General features: G+C 34.7%; 2 protein-coding genes and 2 pseudogenes across 2 annotated transcripts; 2 read left to right on the plus strand and 2 right to left on the minus strand.

The window, feature by feature from the left end:
- The first annotated feature begins 611 nt into the window (after positions 1–611).
- On the plus strand, positions 612–1,868 carry LOC147945586 (uncharacterized; annotated as a pseudogene).
- A 242-nt stretch (positions 1,869–2,110) lies between these two features.
- On the plus strand, positions 2,111–2,914 carry LOC104783679 (uncharacterized). The gene is made up of 2 exons (XM_087509306.1): positions 2,111–2,227; positions 2,327–2,914. The coding sequence occupies exons 1-2, from the start codon at positions 2,111–2,113 to the stop codon at positions 2,828–2,830; spliced, it is 621 nt and encodes a 206-aa protein (XP_087365432.1). The 3' UTR covers positions 2,831–2,914.
- A 1,631-nt stretch (positions 2,915–4,545) lies between these two features.
- On the minus strand, positions 4,546–5,809 carry LOC147945587 (uncharacterized). The gene is made up of 3 exons (XM_087509307.1): positions 5,357–5,809; positions 4,950–5,222; positions 4,546–4,869 (listed from the first exon to the last, which is right to left on the minus strand). Exons 1-3 carry the CDS (start codon positions 5,807–5,809, stop codon positions 4,546–4,548), a joined length of 1,050 nt encoding a protein of 349 aa, XP_087365433.1.
- A 104-nt stretch (positions 5,810–5,913) lies between these two features.
- Positions 5,914–6,890, minus strand: LOC147945588 (uncharacterized; annotated as a pseudogene).
- Positions 6,891–14,271: the final 7,381 nt, after the last annotated feature.

The raw sequence follows: 14,271 nt of genomic DNA on the forward strand, positions 1-14,271 counted from the left end.
GCTAATAAGAACCCTAGTGGATTATATCGGTGGTGGTTGATTTCTCCTAAGTGGGTCTTCCTCTTCAATAGCATTGGTGGATCTTCAAAAGCATCAGTGATTGTTTCTTCATCAATCCGGTTAGGCTTTTTGTCTATTATGATATGATTGCTTTGTAACTGAATTTAGTTTTGTCTAATTTAGATAATGTGTTAATGTTTAGATTTTTATGACTGGGTTGCAAATTTCTTCCTTTTTATGAATTTGGGTCAATGATATTATCGATTAAATTAGTCCAAGTAACCTAATTTCAGAACTCAGTAGCTTGATTTGTTAAAATAAACTTGTACAAATATGTAGGATCGACCCTCATATGATTTTGTTATGATAGTTTAATTGATGATTTTGTTATGATAGTTTAATCGATGGTTTCAAAAAAAACTTGTATAAATATGTAGAATCTTACAATTTTGTTTCATTGATGGTTTGAAAATTTAGTTTCAGATTTTTTTATATTGAATTAGTTTAAAGTTTTCACACATGTTTGCTATACCTATTCAATCAAGTATTTATCATCTTGTTTGCTACCTTTTCATAACATTTGATTCTTTTTTTTTGTATCTTTAGGAATGGCATCTTCAAGCAATAGCATCAAATATCCTCCTCTACTTTATGAAGAAGAGAAATCGCCTCTCCAACATAGGAGCATGAACCACAATTGTTTTCTGTCAAAAATTGGAATTTTGAGAGAAGGATTATGGGTGGATGTGTGGGATAAACTGAAGGAATCATCTCTTGGAGTGTTTATAAAGTTTGCTGAATTGGAATACACATGGGCTGCGCAGAGAATTCATTTTCTACTCACACATCAGCTGAGAATCAACAACATTCATGAGCTTTGGTCTTTGTTCGATTATAGGCCAATTAGATTTTCTTTAAATGAGTTTGCGGAGATAACAAGCTTAAATTGTGATGCATTTGACCCTTTAGACAACTTTGATGTTGATCACCATGATTTCTGGGAAGAAATGAAAATACCAACAACCCTTGATGGTCCTATGTGGAGTGAGTTGCTAAAGGTGATTGATTTTAGCAAAACATGGCATGTTGATAAGAGGATGATGGTTGGTAGGTTATGTCTATTGTCAGTATGCATACATGGAATTCATCATACATCTAGAATCCGTTGGCGACCGCTAAGAGAGTTTTAGATCCAGTTGCTTTTGAAAAACATCCATGGGGTCGGGTGGCTTTTAGTAGTCTAGTGAATTCTGTTAAGATTGTTGACTACGATAGAGATTCATAAACCATACACGGGTGTGTTCATGCTATGTTGATTTGGTTGTATGAGAGTGATACTGGAATTGGAGAAAGTTATGGGTTTAGAAGGACAGAAACGACTGGTGTTCCACTTCTTGATTGGCGATCATCTCAAAAACGTATCAACTTCACAAACTTCATCAAAAAAGAGAAGGAGTTGCACGGAAAGGTTAGTAGTTTGTTACTATTGTTTTTAATAAATACTTTTGACATGTTGTTATAATTTGTGTGAAGTTAAAGTTGTTAATAAATACTTTATTCATGGCTTGTAGGTTCGTGTAAGGCATATGGTTCATGTTTCAGAGGAAAACATGTATCCTTTTTGGCTGGACGCATATGAGAATATAGATCCACACCTAGGTGAGCTAATTAAAGATCTCATTCATAACCGATTGTCTCTAGATGCTTGGAGTTGTGTCAAAACAGTTGGTATAAGTTCAAAAAAGAAGAAAAGAAGTGTTGAAGCTGATAAGGAGAATGACGACAGAGGGAGCAATCCTAAGAAAAAGAGATCAACGGATAGTGATCATAAATATGAACAAGGAGAAAATGTACCAACATGGAGGTAAGGTTTCGTTATCCTTCACTTAACATGATTACCAATTTTTGTCTTCTCTATTATGATATTAACAAAGAAGTTATTGCAGGATGCTAAGGATGAGAAGAAAATTTATGTTGATATTTGGAGGGCGATTGAAAAAATCAATGAGACTATATCTGACTTGGGCAAAACTCTCAGCAGTCGAATTGATGCTTTGGAGAGCAAATTTATACATTTGTTGAAAAAAAATTGACTGTGTTAGAAGAGAAGATGAGTGAAAGGATTAAAGCAGTGGAGAAAGAAAGAAAAGAGCCAAAAAACGCTGATATACCAAACAATGCCACTTCTCACACCATTGAAGATGATGAGGGAACAAGTCAAACACCTGTAAGTTATATTTTTTCTGTATAGAATGGTTTTTTTTTTTTGCATCATGTTCTAGTTTGCATAATTTTCTTTGTCATATAACTTATTCATATGTTGCAGTCTTGGATGGTAGAGATGAAACATACTTCGAATGAAGAATTTCCAGTCCCTCGAGTGGTGAAGAAGGTTTACACTGTGAGTAATAAAAAGAAGAAGACAGATTCAGAAATATCTGCTGATCTTCCTTTATGTGAGAGTAATTATTTTACTAAAGATCATCAGAAGAATATTGTGGGCAATGTTTTACAGACACTTGGACACAAGAATGAGAAGCCGAACGTTGTGGGAGAAGATAAAAAGGGAAAGAGGCCATCTGTTGCTGTTGATGAACTTGAAGATATTACTGAAAAAGTTGTTGCTCTTGATACTAAAATGACTTCCAATTCTGAAAATACATGGGATGACCTTCAACAACAGTTGGTCAGTAAAAAGCTTGAAGCAACATTGACATCTCTTGGAGAGGCGTTAAAAAATTTGGATGGAGATACGACACAAGCAAAACGTGTACCACAGTTAGCAAAATCTCAAAAGTATCCATATGTTGGTAACTCTACTGTGAAATGAATAATCCCTTCCAATGTGACTTATGATCATCTTAAGCCAGCTGAAGATGATAATTTACAAAAACTTATGGATTTCCTGAAGCTTGATGAGTAAGTATTATCCTTATGATAATTACACTATGCTTTATATTTCCTATTAGTATTCATTAGCCCTATGATGCAAACATTTTTACAGGGAGCCGCCTTTGCAAACTGGAAATGCAGATGTTAGATTTTATTGGCAGATTATGACACCAAGATTGGACTGGCCTAGTTTTAATTATGGATGGTTGAAAGACTTTGTAAGTAAATACATATTGGTTTTGATTGGCAGTTTTTTTTTGGTTTTTTTTTTAAATTCCTTTGTGGTGATGTTATGGTCATTTCTAATGTGGGTTTTCTTGTAATGTAGCACATGGTCAAGATATGCTCTCATCACTATTGAACGATTACGACCAGTTTGCAATTTCACAAAGAAATTTCTTGTTTAGAGACATGTACTTGGAACACTTCAATGGTAGAGCTCCTGTTGACTGGTAGACAAACAAGAAGTGGCACATTCATGTTGATCATTTATACGCTTGCCTTTTTGTCAACCACAATCATTGGGTGGCTCTGGATATTGACTTGCCAGCTAAAACAATATATGTGTATCACAACATTCCAACCTTGGTGAAGGATTATGATTTGGTTAAATAATGCATTGCACTTAGGCGAATGATCCCTGCATTATTAAGCCAAGCAATTCCTCCACAGGTTCGTAAGAAGAGCTATGCCGTGCTAGAGGTGAAACGAGTGACACAAGGTGTGCCATTGAATGAAGATCCAGGTGATTGTGGTGTGTTTGCTCTAAAGTACATTGAATGTTTGGCCTTTGGGATAAAATTTGATGGGATATGCGATAGGAACATCCCGACAATTCAGATAAAACTTGCATGTGAGTTATTTGATAAAGTTGGTGAGGATCTCGGTCATCATATTTCTAACACTTTGCCTCATGCAAAAGATTTTGTAATACCTCACCTCATTGATGAATCCCTCACTTCATTGTAGACTTATATGTGTGTACTTGTCTCTAACTTTTTCCTTCGGCTTTAGACCTTCACGTTATCGTGTTTTTGTTTTTCCTTCGGTTGTATAACACTTTTTTTGGGGTTCATTTCATACATTATACGTTAACGACTACGTTATTGTGGTTGACGTACGACATTATACTCATTATATAATTTTAATTTTAAACGTGCATGATGATTATATAATTTGAATTATACCACTAGTAGAATTATTACCTAATATTTTTAGGATTACCACTGGTAACTATTATATGACCATTACAAACGTGCATGATGATTATATAATCTGAATTATACCACTAGTAGAATTATTATCTAAAAGGATTACCACTAGTAACTATTATATGAACATAAAAAACGTGCATGATGATTATATAATTTGAATTATACCACTAGTAACCTATTTTACGATTTAGAAATGGAGAATATAAAAGAACTTGGAATTAAAAAGAGTTCTACGTCAATGAAATCATCGTCAGGGTCAACAAGAATTTGAAAAGATGTGAAGAAGATAAAAAACTTGGATTTTATAGAGTACATGTTTTACGATTGTGTCCTACTTGGTTGCAATTACCGCAAGTGTATAGTTTCCCTGGCTTCTTTTTTTCATTACAATCTCCAATGTGGATCTAATTCTTGAATTTTTTGGCCTTCCTGGTTGTTGTTAAGGGATCGGTGCTGAATATAACTTTGTTATCACATGTCCAAGAACATATTTATTAAACTCTCTTGGCATGATGGCATTCACATAGGAATTGTACACGTAGTTTTCTCGATAATAAGGATGACTCATTGAAATGTGAGAGATGTTTCTGTATTCATCGGCCGCAATTGCGTGTGCATAAGAGAGTTTCTCCAAGTCAAACCTACGACACGTACACTTTTTATCTCTCAAATTGACAACATGCAGAGATGTCCCACTTGTTACTTGTACTTGGTGTGCGTCGACATCTTGGACAGTAAGTAATTTAGCATAGTGCACACGACCCTATAAAATAATAGATACATTATATTTGAAACACAGACGTATAACATCAACATTTGCTAAGCAAGGATGAAAGAATAAACCTGGAGAATTTTCTCTACACCACGTGTCAAAACTGTTGTCATCTTCAATGCATCACTCCTTCTATCTGAAAACCACCTAGTCATCATGGACCTTATTTCTTCCAATAGTTGTACAATAGGATAACTCATAGCATGTGACATGACTTTATTCATTGATTCTGCAATGTTGATTGTAAGCAAGTTGTACCTATCACTTGGGAAATGTATACGAGTCCACATACACACATCAGCCCTTACGAGGTACTCATTTAGTGCTGGATTCATGGCTTCTATCTGATCAAATGTGGTTTGAATGTCGATAAGTCTACAAGTATTCGCCGCCTTTTTAACCAAAGCAAATTCTGCTCGACCTTTAAACCGGACCAAAATATTCTTGTACATATTCCCCTGCTAGACTTCGGATAAACCTTTTTAATAGCTTTTCCAATTGATTTGTGCCTATCAGAAATAATGGAAAAGCTTTCATCATCTGGTATCACACAGCTGAGTTGCTTGAAAAACCATTCCCATGATTCATCATTCTCTGTATCAACCACGGCGAAAGCAATTGGAAAAATCTGAAAATTGCCATCTTGAGTTGTTGCTGTCAGAAGTGTCCCTAAGTATTTTCCTTGTAAAAAAGTACCATCCACAACAACCACTTTCCTCAAGAATGGAAATCCTTGTATGATTGCACCAAATCCTAGAAAACAGTACTTAAATCTTTGAGCTTCATCAACTTCAAGCTGTGTAAAAGTTCCAGGATTTGCCCTTTTTATCTTATACAAATATGTAGGAAGCTGCTCGTAACCACTCTCTGGACTACCCCTGACCAACTCGCGAGCATGCCTTAGCGTTCGATATGCCTTCCAATAATCCATCTATCAAGAACAATATTATTTTAAATTGTTGTGAAACTAAATAAACGGTATAATGCTAAATAGAACTGAAAGGAATAATTTAACCTTGATTTGAAAACGTTTATTCAACGCTTCAGCAACATGCATTGGCAGTACTTTGGGATCAACTCAACCAACAAAATCTTTGTACAACTCTCCTAGAATATGATGATTTGCTTGTCGGGCACGCATAGAGCGCTCTGTTACTGAACATGTATGTGCTGAAATAAACACACGCACCTCAAACTTTGGATAGTGACTTAATGTTGCAGCTCTTACCCTCCACTTCCATCCTTTAACCCAACACTTGACAATCAACAGTGTTGGTCTCGATTTGTAAACATAAAAATCAAACCTTTGTACCAAGGTTAGTATCTTCAACCGTGTTTCTAGGTGCTCCTTTGTATCATACATTTGCCCAACAGCCAAATCCACAAAAGACAAGTCTACCTTTGAGACATCAACTGGTTCTTTATTTTCTTCAATAAAAAAAAAATGAACTCCTTTTCTTCATTGGCAATTTATGATCCTCTTCTTCTGGTGGAATTCCATATAGGGTAAAATTCTCATCATCCAAATCTGTTCCGTCAGAATCATCACAATAATCAAAGCTACTATCATCTTCATCGATCTCTTCATGTTTTGCTTCGCTGGCCAAATCAAGATACTCTTCTCCAACCAAATTGTTTTCATCTCTTCCTCGTTTCTTACCTTTGTGATTCGGATCAGTCCGTATTTTCTTCTTCACTTCAACACAAAGACGACATGTATCCCTTTTTAATTGTCCCAGAAAAGTGTGCAACTGACGAGAATTATCAATAATAACTGGTGGTCTATCAGCGGGTAAATCCTGCAATAACCTCTTTGAGATCTTGTAACTCAACACAACATCAAATACCTTGTTATCCAGTATGTAATCCTCATATACTATTCCAATGCAATCGTCAAAAGTGCTTTGATCATTACATTCTAGAATTCGTGAACCCCTTTCATTATCGACAACAAACAACCATTTGTTGTTGTCGAAAATCCAATTACCACAAACGAGAATCACCTGCTTCATATTCTCTTTGTTGTGTAATGATCAAATGCACTTTAAAACGTGAAGGAAGCGATGAAAAAAAAGAACCTAAAAGGAAAATAATAGAGAAGTCGATTATGAACCCCAGAAGGAAAGAAAGCATGATTAAATCCACATTGGAGAGAAGGAAGAAGGAATCTATGGAAAAATAAGATGAATCCAAAAGAGAAAAAAATTGGAGTCGATATTGGGGGAGGCACGAGACAAACACGAAAGAATAAGGTAAACCCTAGATTCTCGCCATATATGTCAACTACTTAAAAAGTCTGTCGCTTAACCGTAAAAAAAATCTGTCGCAAAACACACTAATAAATATGTCATTACCCTGAAAAAAAATCTGTTATCAAGCAATAATATAAGAAAAAATGCCATTAACCTCCAAAATAATTAATCTGTCATTACAAATAACAAATCTGCTGTCACTATATTAACAAAAAAAAATCAGTTATCATTGAATTCATATATAATAAATCGGTTAGTAAGCAGCAGATTTTATAGTAGAAAAAAACAAAACTGTCATAACATAAGAAAATCTGCCACAACGTATAGTGTGAATGTAGGTCAATATAGCAATTTTAAAAAGACTTAAGAAAATCTGTTATCAAACAACAGATTTTTTCTTCAATCTAAAAATCAGTCATAACTATAAAAAAAATCTGTTACCACTAGATGTCAAACTAGTAATTATTTTTCCGTTTATAAAACTGTCGCAATGTGACAGATTTTTGAAGGAAAAACAAAACTGTTACAACAATCAAAAAAAATCTGCCACAAAATTCCTAAAAATTTGTCTAAAATAATGAAAATCTGTCATAACTTTATAAATAAGTCTGTACCGTTAAAAAAATCTGTTATTCAAAAAAACTTTGTCGTTACATACTTCAAATAAATCTGCCGTAAAAAACAAATCTGCCGTCAAACTTTTCAAATTAATCTGCCATCACAAATCTGTCGTTACTTCTTGCAAAAAGATTTGATTTAGTAATTTTGTGAACAATCTAAACTTGTTTTTAAAGTTGATCTTTAACCTTGAATTTTACAAAGAGATTTGGATTTTTGGGTTTTAAATTTAGATAATATTTGCAGTGAGAACTTATTTATTTTATAATTGTGTTTAGAGTTCTAGATCTGATTTTAATTGATTGAATCCTAATTTATTAATTAATTTAATATTTCATGAATTCCTAAGAATTTCCGTAGACCTAGTGTTTTTAATTTCTGAATTTACAACACTTTCTAATTCCGTTTTTGCATTGTTTTTAAATTAATATTTTGATTTAGCATAATTAAAAGATTAATAAGTCTATTGTGTGATCTAGAGTTTATGTGGATTCGACTCCTAGAATATTACAACTGCAAGGCTGTTAGTACCATTAGGGTATTACAATTTGAGCATATCAAATTTTGGCGTCGTTACTTGATACTTGGGGAGACTATGAGACTCTATTTTATAATGCTCTGCTGAAGGTTGATATCCAGCCAACTCGGTTAGTTGATCCTGCTACTATACAGTGGCTTGGGATTAATGATGAGGTACTGAGACTTCTGCAGAAGATTGTATTAGTGACTATGTGCACACGGTATTATGCATCTTTTCCGGAGCTGGTATAGTTTATGGCTTCTGTCCGCCTCCTCTTCCAGAATGAGCGGGTCCCGAGAGCCAGTGAAGGAAGGCTGTCTTTCTTCATCAGAGGCATTCAGTATGAAATCTCTTTGCCTGATCTTTGTGATATTTATGGTTTTAGCAGGGATCCAGAGGGAATTTCACTTCCAGGAGAGTTTGTAGACGTCGCGCATCTCTGGTCTTACTTCAGGACTGGCGACTATGATTCTCGGGGTTCGACTATGACAGATGTGAGGCATCCAGTGATCAGGTACGTCTTTAGGGCCATTGTCAACACTATTTTGTGTAAGATGGAGCTTGAGAAGATGCGACTGTCTGGCTGTATCTGTTAGCATATGGGTGGATCCTGAGAGGGTCAACTATGGTGCAGTATTTGCTTCTCACTTGATCTCTCTGAAGGTCAAGGCTTTCGGGCGTCTGAAGATAGAGTATGTTAGGAGTCTGCTTACTCCTATTTTTCAGAGGCTGCGTAATGCTACTGATATTGTCACCATTTGTACGAAGAGGAGCGTTATTGATGAGGACCATATGCGGCGAACCACTTGGATGAAGAGGGGGATGGTATGGAGCTTTTGTGATTCTACTGGTAGTCATCTGATCAGATTGCCACGACCTGACCTCACCACTATTGGAGAAGATGCAGAGCAGTTGCGTTTTCTTCCTGCTGCCGCTGATTTTGCTTCGCCACCGCCTTCCCGTCATCAGCACACTGCTGCTACACCTGCTAAGCCACCTGCTTTTCCTGCTGACGGTTTTGATGATGATCACCCTGCTGGGGGCTTTTGAGTTTGGTTCTTCTTCTGGCACTGCAGCACTTGAGTTTCCAGAACCAGCATGGGATCCTGCTACTATGGACTAGGGAGCCCATCAGGCTTATGTGATTTCTACTTTGTGTTCCATTTGGAACGACATGGCTAGATTGTCTCGATGTGGCTGCATCCATCATACTAGGCGCAGATCACGTTCTCTTCCCCTTGGTACAGCGAGCGATAGCGATGCTGATGATGATGTCGATCCTGATGTTTGATCCCACTTCTGTTTACAGTTTCTTTTATCCTTTTTCTTTTTCACTTTGAGTCATTTTTCTTTGAGTCAGTTTGTCATTTGTTTCAGATTGAACTTGTATTGCATTATGAACCATTATCTATCATGTTGCATTTAATGTTGTGTTTGAGTGATTCTTAACAAAGCTCACATCCACAAATGAGAAACACAATTAACATGAAACTAACAGGATTCAAGGTCGGAGAATTTTGACTGATTCAGGTCTGTATCGATCGATGCAACCTTTGCATCGGTCGACACCAAAGCTAACAACTGGTAACACGTATTTGGTTCATTATTTCAATACTTATTCAATTTGATTTTTCTTTCTTATTCAATCTTAGGCTTAATAACACTAGGGACAATGTTGTTTAAGTCTGGGGGAGGCTAATTACTAACTAACTACGTTTTCTTTCTTGAGTGTCAGTTGTGTCAAAACCATATTTTTGAGTCAAATTTTTGAAATTTTTTCTTTTTGGAATTATGATCTCTAACTAATGGTTTCTGTTCTTTAGCTAACACTCTTATGAATCTTGATTAAGCTTGATCTCAGAACTGAAGTTTGGAAAAGCTATGAGCTGTATCAACAATCCTGAAAGCCTTTATCCAATGGACATCTAATTGAACTAACGTTATCTCAACTTTTATCCGGATTTTAACCGGACTTAATCTCTTACTTTGGGAGTTGGAAATCGGTGGACTAGACTTCTTCTTCAAGCCATACAAGACAGTGCAATTTTTCAAAGTATGTCTCCCTTCTCTCTTCCCTTCAGTACTCTAAAAAAGATGAGAATTATTTAAATAAAAAAAAGAGATGAAGAGGGATAGAAGTGAGCTGAGGGATGTCGCGTAAACCTGTGCATACTTCGAAAACCTATGGAAACCTTACTATTCTAAAAGAAGAAAAAAGAGCAAGGGGTTGATAAAAAAATATAAAATGATACCCTAGAAAATTAGGGAAAAATCAACCCCTTGGAAGTGAGAAAAGAGAGAGGAAAGGAGATGTATGAAAAATGTCTTGGCAAGAAAGAGTCCATATGCCACTGATCGATATTCCCAAGGTAAGAACTCACATTTACTTGCTTTAATTTATTTAATGAGATAACAATGGTGAGATCAGAGATTCCGGAGGATTGTGGGATTTGAGTAAGGAATGTTGATGCTTCTCATTGACATAGTATAAGAAGTAAGTTATGAAGGTCAAGGCGATGAAGAGTGCGAAAAACAGTTATTTGCAGTTGAGTGAGTTCCACGTTTTCAAACCTCTTTCACAGGTCTAAGTTGTTGTTTTGCTTGAGGGCAAGCAAAGGCTAAGTCTGGGGGAGTTGACATAGTGCTTTTTGAGTCTTTTGATTTATTTTCTAGGTTGTTTTTGAGTCTTTATAGGTTTACGTACTCATTGGCATAAATGGAACATAAAGGAGCTAAAAAGGATGATTTGGAGTATAATCAAACCATTAAGACTGATCTACGAAGGTGGAAGACGAGTTCAAGAGTATACATCGACCGATGCAACCAGAGCATCGATCGATGTAGTCCCCAAAAGCTGAATCGGAAGTTTTCCCACGAGCTTTAGAAGATTTGCAAAAATTGCCCAAGCTTTCCTTATTTGCAATTAAGGCCGAAGACGTGTTTTACAATATATATGTAGGATTTTTATGGTCATTGTTTAGACCTAAGTTTTATTTTTTTTCTGCCACCTTTTGAGAGAGAGACCTTGAGAGCTTTTGAGAGAGACAAGCCAATAACTCAGCTCTGTTGAGATAAGCTTTCTAAACTCTTTGTTTTTCTCTTTTGAATTATTATATGATATCTATTTTATTCATGGTTTTTGTTTCAATAATCATGTATGAGTAGATCTCTAGTTAGGTTCAGGGTTTTCATAGGGCTTTTATGATTTATTAGATCTGTTTATTTATTAGGATTCTTATTCTTCTGTGATCATCATCTTTGGTTGTTCTTCATATTAATTCTTGATTGATCACCTAGAATTAATAATCTAGGAAAATAATTTGATATGAGAATATAATTGATTTTCCTGAATAAACTTTTGATGAGCAAAGTTACTTCTTGCAAAGAGATTTGATTTAGTAATTTTGTGAACAATCTAAACTTGTTTTTAAAGCTGATCTTTAACCTTGAATTTTACAAAAAGATTTGGATTTTCGGGTTTTAAATTTAGATAATATTTGCAGTGAGAACTTATTTATTTTATAATTGTGTTTAGAGTTCTAGATCTGATTTTAATTGATTGAATCCTAATTTGTTAATTGATTTAATATTTCATAAATTCCTAAGAATTTCCCTAGACCTAGCGTTTTTAATTCCTGAATTTACAACACTTTCTAATTCTGTTTTGCATTGTTTTTAAATTAATATTTTGATTTAACATAATTAAAAGATTAATAAGTCTATTGTGTGATCTAGAGTCTTTGTGAATTCGAGTCCTAGAGTATTACAACTGCAATGCTGTTTGTACCATTAGGGTATCAGTAACCGGCTAACAAATCTCTAAATCCAAATGTCTCAAACAACATCCATAGTTCAATCTCCCAAACGAATAAAACACAATCACATATTCCTGGATCCCAAATCCAGAATGGATTTCCCTTTCTCAAGTAGGATAGATCCAAATAAGAGGCATAGCCCCTTTGATGTTGATAGTGACACGTTTCTATGATGAAACGACAAACACCGTTCGAAGACAAAAGGAAGCCGACACAAAATCTCTTGGATTGAGACCAGACTAGGGTCAGAATTAATCTCTCCCACAAGAAGAGAAAGAAAACGTGAAATTGAGACGACGACGCTACCAATCCCATCGTTTGATTCGGAGACCTCTGTTCCCTGCTGCTATGAAACGAGAGAAACACGTCTGATGGATGCATTACTCTCGCGAAGCATAATGATATTTGGGTGTTATTAAACATCACCCAAACAGGAGGAGATGATAGTCTCAAGATCTGAATTAGGAGTGAAATGGACGAGATTGACAAAACGATGGTTTGGGATTTTTGAATTTGCAGCATTATGAAGCAAATCAAAGTAAAAGCAAGAAAGATTAGAAATTGAAGGAAAGCGAAGGGACTGGCCAACGCTGAAGTCAGCGCCAGCCGAAAATCGGCGATAATAGAGGTTGTGTTGCCGAAATAACTGCCTTGAAGATATCGCCTTCGGCGAGAGAGAAACGGTTCAGATACACTGAAACGAATATAACTGATAAAAATTATAGGATATAAGTAAATAAATATACATATATCAGTGTAAAATATATATATATGTAAGTAAAAGAAAAATTATAGGTAAACTTTCAAAAATGAAAAAAAAAAATTGATTTAAAAACATAGAAATGAATAGTTTTCATCTTGTTATTTTCTATAAAAATAGATGAAAAAATCTTAATTTGTGGGTTTTCGCGCTATTTCTCAATATCTGAACTCTATACATCATTATTAGATTTCTATGTGTGTAGTTTTCATTCATATAAGATATGAAAAATCATTTTATATTAATTTAGAGTTTTCTCAAGATGATTAATCGCAAATATGAGTGCACTGATAGTTAAATTAGTGTTTTAAACTCTTCTCATGCGCAACAATCAATGTTGACCCACTGTTATTTTTTGTGGATCAAACAAGAAAATAACATCTCTTGGATCCAAATATAACCATTTATGAAAATATTACATTGTTTAACTTTCGGGTTAAAATAGTTTTTGTGGATCATACTGAAAGTTGCATGAACTAGACATTCTATATAAGGCAAAAAGTATAGAGAGAATCATCAAGAGTGAGTTGAGAGTAGCTCGTCGAATATGCTATCCGATGACCTTAAACACGCCTAGAATCATTTGAGTTCGGCCTCAACTACCTTTATAACGGTTCTACGAGCATCTTTCTCTCCCTTATAATTTATCCAGTTTTAGCTAAGTCACGACTTGTTTATTACAGAGATTCATCGTTAACTGCCTTGAGATCATCCACAATATATTCGTTAGATTCGAGCATCAACAACTCATTAGTACGTGAAACATAAAATTAAGGCCATGATTGGTGGCCGGCTTTAAAAGCATTTAAAAGCATCTTTCTCTCCCTTATAATTCACCCAGTTTTAGCTAAGTCACGACTTGTTTATAATAGAGATTCATCGTTAACTGCCTTGAGATCATCCAAAATATATTTGTTAGATTCGAGCATCAACAAGTCATTAGTACGTGAAACATAAAATTAAGGCCATGATTGGTGGAGGGCTTTAAAAGCATTTAAAAGTTTTAAAATCATTTTATTTGCCAATCAAGCTTTTATGACATTTTTATTTTTTAAAGTTTCTACAGTCACTTAATTTTTTGTTTCTTTATTTTTATTTTTTTTAAACCTCAAAATCACGCTGTAAAACTTTGTATAACCAACAAAATTTTTAAAAAGAAAAATTTATTACCCCATCATTAATAATCAACATTTTTTTCCTTTTTTTTGACATCCACTTCTCTTCACAAATATATTATTTTCGTCATCACCATTGTATTTCCTTACAATTTTGTTATTATTACAATTTATTGTTTTGTCACTATATTACATATGGATTAATATTTATCAAGATATATATATATATATAATTATATAATAATTATAAAAAATAGTCTCAGCATTTAAAGTTTTTTTTTAACAGTCAGATTTTAACTGTTAAAGTATTTAC

The sequence above is a fragment of the Camelina sativa genome, chromosome 4 (genome assembly GCF_030686135.1).
Source record: "Camelina sativa cultivar CO46 ecotype springtype chromosome 4, ASM3068613v1".
Taxonomy (NCBI): domain Eukaryota; kingdom Viridiplantae; phylum Streptophyta; class Magnoliopsida; order Brassicales; family Brassicaceae; genus Camelina; species Camelina sativa.